The sequence below is a fragment of the Berghia stephanieae genome, chromosome 3, assembly GCF_034508935.2.
Source record: "Berghia stephanieae isolate SIO BIC M18660-M18661 chromosome 3, UCSD_Bste_1.3, whole genome shotgun sequence".
Taxonomy (NCBI): Eukaryota; Metazoa; Mollusca; class Gastropoda; order Nudibranchia; family Aeolidiidae; genus Berghia; species Berghia stephanieae.
The window spans coordinates 31,110,090-31,115,089 of NC_088362.1; the positions used below are offsets into that span (position 1 = coordinate 31,110,090).

Here is a 5,000-nt window from a genome sequence, read left to right on the forward strand (position 1 = left end):
GAAACTTGCAAACACAAGATGGGGAACAGACCCGAAAACCCTAAGGACAACGGCCCTGGCGCTTTGTTACTCCTCGGCCGAGTATTGCTCACCAGTCTGGGCTAGGTCAAGCCACGCCAATAAGATAGACCCTGAACTAAACAATGCTTGTCGCATTATTACTGGGACACTGAGACCTACCCCCATACCAGCCATCTATAGACTAGCGGGGATAGCACCACCACACATCCGCAGAGACGCACAGACCAAAGTCCAGAAATACAAACAAGAAAGTGACACCAGACATCCTCTTTATGAGCATAACATCGTGCCAAGGAGACTGAAATCTAGGAAAAGCTTCCTGACAACTGAAGGCATCCACCCAGACCATGTAGCCATATACAGAGTGCATTCATGGAAAGAATGGGACTGCTGCCAAATGATGCCATTCAGGAACCCAAAGAAGAACTGCCAAGCGGAGTAAATCTCCCCAGGAAAGATTGGTTGACACTGAACCGGGCAAGGTCTAAAGTGGGGAAGACCAAAACAACCTTACAAAAATGGGGACTTTCTTCAGACTGCCGATGTCAATGTGGACACACGGCTCAAAACATGGACCACATCCTTCACGAGTGCGAACTTGGACCACATAATATCAGTGATATGGACCTGAGAGGCTGCACCCCTGAAGCCATCCAATGGATTCACCACTGGCGCGACACGATATGATGATGATTATTAATGATGATGAATGATGTTGATGATGAAGATGATGATGATGATGATGATGATGATGATGATGATGATGATGATGATGATGATGATGATAATGATGATGATTGTCACGTTACTGTAGAACGAGCTTAAGTCTGAATGGGATATTAGCTTAAGGCAACCATGAGTTGTTATTTTTCAAACCTGTTTCTATGCTATCTTGTGATGACAACGCCTCTCAGTCGTCATATGAATACTACTCACCATGGTTATATAGATAGTATGCACTTGGCTAAGAAGCTCATAACATCGCCATCCGGAAGTATAACGGACCAACACACAAAACTATGTGTAACCATGAACTTTTAAAGTCTGGTTCAGACAGTTTAGTGATAAGTACTCATAAACGCGGATGGCAAAAAACAATAACAACGACTTGAGTGACGTCATCTTCGTTCTATCTATAAACCCATGGCAGGCCGCCAAACGTCACTTGCTATCCTTCACATAATGCAAGGTTGATTGTGTGAAGTACGTTCGGGGCCGGAAGATAGCAAGGCATAGTGCAGTCTACGGTACTGTGTTAGTCCGTGAACGGGTGACCAAATCATAGTACAGAGAAGGCAAATCTGTTACACTATATGTCCCAATAAAAGTATAACACAGAGAAGGCCGAAACTGTGTTTTACCGTGGCCTCAGTAAAGTTATGGCCTGATACTGACCAAAAAATGACGTCAAAATGCCAGTCTTTTGCCACAAACGAAAACAAATCGTGAGTTGTATTCAATAGTTCAACCAATGAAATGACTTGTTTCCACGAGCTCTACTGACGGCAACTCACTAGGCGGTGCAAAAACCAAATAATGACGTCAATCTGCCAGTCCTTTTGGATTTCAGTGTCAGGCTATAGATAGAATGAAGATGACGTCAATCAAGCCTTTGTTATTCTTTTTGCCTCCAAGTTTATGAGTAATTCTCACTAAACGGTATGAACCAGACTATAAAAGTTCATGGTTACACACAGTTTTGTGTGTTGGTCCGTTATACTTCCGGATGGCAGTGTTATGAGCTTCTTAGCCAAGCGCATACTATTGAGCTTCTTTGCCAAGCGCATAGATAGTATGCGCTTGGCAAAGAAGCTCATAATAGTATGCGCTTGGCAAAGAAGCTCATAACATTGTCATCCGGAAGTATAACGGACCAACACACAAAACTGTGTGTATCCATGAACGTTTATAGTCGGGTTAATACAGTTCAGTGAACATTACTCATAAACGCGGATGGCAAAAAAACATCAACAAAGACCTGAGTGACGTCATCTTCGAACTATCTATAGATAGTTCAAAGATGACGTCACTCAAGCCTTTGTTATTGTATTTTGCCATCCGCGTTTGTGAGTGATTCTCACTAAACTGTATTAACCAGACTATAAAAATTTAAGATTACACATAGTTTTGTGTGTTGGTCCGTTATACTTCCGGATGGCAATGTTGTGAGTTTCTTAGCCAGGCGCATACTATCTATAGATAGTTCGAAGATGGCGTCACTCGGGTCTTTGTTATTGTTTTTTGTCATCCGTGTTTATGAGTAATGCTCACTGAACTGTATTAACCTGACTATAAACGTTCATGGATACACACAGTTTTGTGTGTTGGTCCCTTATACTTCCGGACGGCAATGTTATGAGCTTCTTAGCCAAGCGCATACTATCTATAACATAACGATGGCTACGGTTATACAGGCCGGTACAGAATAAAACAAATATCCTAACACAGGCGACTGTGACGAGCGATTTTCTTTCACTGCGTGATTTCTTTATCATTCGTCAGCGTCTCGTTTCAAAACCACTTCAAACCTAGTGGACGAGACATATATTTAATTAACACCTCCAGTAAGATAACCAAAACATGGACAGCCCTTTCTCCAATAAAGCTCCAAATCTTTCTAACGGAAATTTTGGTCGTTAGGTGGGGAAACATTTCCATTGTATAACGGAACACTCACTTTCAGCTTAAGGCTTATTTACCTGTTCAAATTGTCTGCCCATTGTATTCATGCCTCCTGCTAATTACCTTTTCCAAACAAGACGCCAACGTGCATAGCCCTGAGGTTCTTGCCTCGTTCAAGAGAAGCTAAATTGCAATTACTGTCCTTGTCTCTCCGGTAATTCTCCGTTATTCTTTCTTACCAAAGCATATGGATATCATTGGCTATCTAAAACAGGAACATTCTTCTGATTGGCTATTTTCATTTCACAAAACCAAATTCATTTCTGATTTTAATCACACACACGCTAAGAAGCCCAAGAGAGAAGAGCTTTCCCTCCAATTTCAAACTTTAAAAAAGTTTGTCATCCCTCGGCTGGAGGTAAAATGAATAATTGGTTAACATTTAAAGTGGAACGAGATATTACTGTGAATTCAATTTAATCTGTTATTAATATTATAGTTTGTGTATATATTTTAATTGTGCTATTCCATGGATGTTCGTAAGTTGGAATACCTGTACAAAACTATATCTATATGTATCTTATACTATAGTTAACATTTGCTTATGATCTATGCTATTTTTTTCATTTATATTCAATATGTATATTGCTTGAATGTCTGTACCCCACCGCCAATCGCCGGCCACACATCATAACCTCAATTATAATTAATAAAAATAAATAAAGAAATACCAGGGACACAACCCTGTTAAATTCTCATCATGTAAGATAGCTCGACTGTCAGTTGATGTTTAAAACATATACTAACTACCATTATCATGGAGTTACTGCTTCTCCTTGCCTTTGTCGGCAAATAAAGGCTATTATGATGTGTCGCTCAAGGACGATTCGGTGGCGAAAGACAAACTCGATTGGCTCTAAGACCTTGTTGTTTTAACTCTTAATTGGAGGTCCTGATCCTGGTCCTTTTCCGTGTCCTTGGAGCACCCAGTCGTGCCGAATCCCTGCACCCCAGTCCTTGAACAGTGGTAAACCCCTGATGTCAGCCCCTAACTACAACACACTGTTGTGATGTCCATAAAACTCTGCAAAGCAGGCGCCAACACTGGAACTAGCTGATACATTTGCCTCAGTCAAGCAAGCCGGCGGGATAAAGATAAGCCAAACGGGCTTATACCATTTTCAAATGTATTTTCCACGGACACAAATGATTAGAAACTAACTTAATCAATCAATCATAAATGAATCGATTAATAAAACAACAGATAAATAAATAATAGATTAGATCCACTCAATTAGAGCTATTCTTCCTGATATTAAATAAATACTTATTCTTTCTATCTTTTCCTGTAACAATCTAATTAAACTTTATGTATAGAATTGTTATTATTGCATTTGGGCGTTACTATTGTCGTGACTCACTTGTTATTAATACAATTAAGTTATAAGGGACCCTAAGGCAATTCTTGATCTCCCCTAGATTAAACCTGAGCCGTTTGTGATATAGGTTGAGTGGTGCAACTGGTAACGAGAGCCATAGCGCGCATACTAGTTCGAATCCAGACCATTGAGCTATCGGTTGGACTCGATCCCACAAATTAACACACAACCCGCCACAGCGACGAAACACTGTGTTATAAAATATCAAAAGCTGGTCGGTCAGTGACGAATTAAAAAGCGACATAATATGTCATAATATCATATCTCAATAAAAGAGTGTGATAATAAAAAGGTGCCGGTTAACAATTGAGTCGGCCAAGTCTCTATCCAGATCCAAAAGGATAGTGCAAAGTCCTGTCCGTAAAACAAATTTGAGAAGCACGGTTGTTCTCAATATTTGTTGGGTCGTAATCGGTATCAAGTGAAGTGCTACACATCTTCACGAAAAATCAGAACAATCTGTGTCAAGATTACAGAGGAGCAAACCCGAGACAACAACAAGACAAGATTTGTTTGTGTTGTCTTTATATGTTCTTGAATAGGTACGTTTTGTTTGTCAAAACTTTCATTTTTATTATTTTACATTTTCTTTATCTTTTAAAATAAAATTATAATTTAATTTAACCAGCAGACTTGTTTAATAATTTAAAGCTATACTTTTTTGGGGATCTTTTGTAAAATCATTAGTCCGATTGTAGTTGAAAATATCTAAATAATTCTAATGTCATAAAATCAGTGACTGATGATGATGATGATGATGATGATGATGATGATGATGATGATGATGATGATGATGATGATGATGATGATGATGATGATGATAGGATTTCTATTTAAAATATTGCATCTCTGTTTACCATTTCATAGGCTCAAATAAACAGAGGATGTCTATTTTCAAAGTTCTTCTTCTTCCCACCG

The 5,000-nt window shown here is 39.2% G+C and overlaps 1 protein-coding gene across 2 annotated transcripts in view; it reads left to right on the forward strand.

Moving 5' to 3' along the window:
* LOC144967523 (uncharacterized) overlaps positions 1-5,000 on the forward strand; it is a 22,807-nt gene that overhangs the window by 8,839 nt on the left and 8,968 nt on the right. For both annotated transcript variants that reach the window (XR_013644406.1, XM_078904899.1), the window contains exon 2: positions 4,950-5,000. This exon is cut by the window's right edge and continues 131 nt beyond it. Coding sequence is in view for 1 of the 2 variants with exons in the window: in XM_078904899.1 (XP_078761025.1) it covers positions 4,950-5,000 (51 nt within the window). In the remaining variant the exon portion in view is untranslated. The remainder of the gene's footprint in view (positions 1-4,949) is intronic.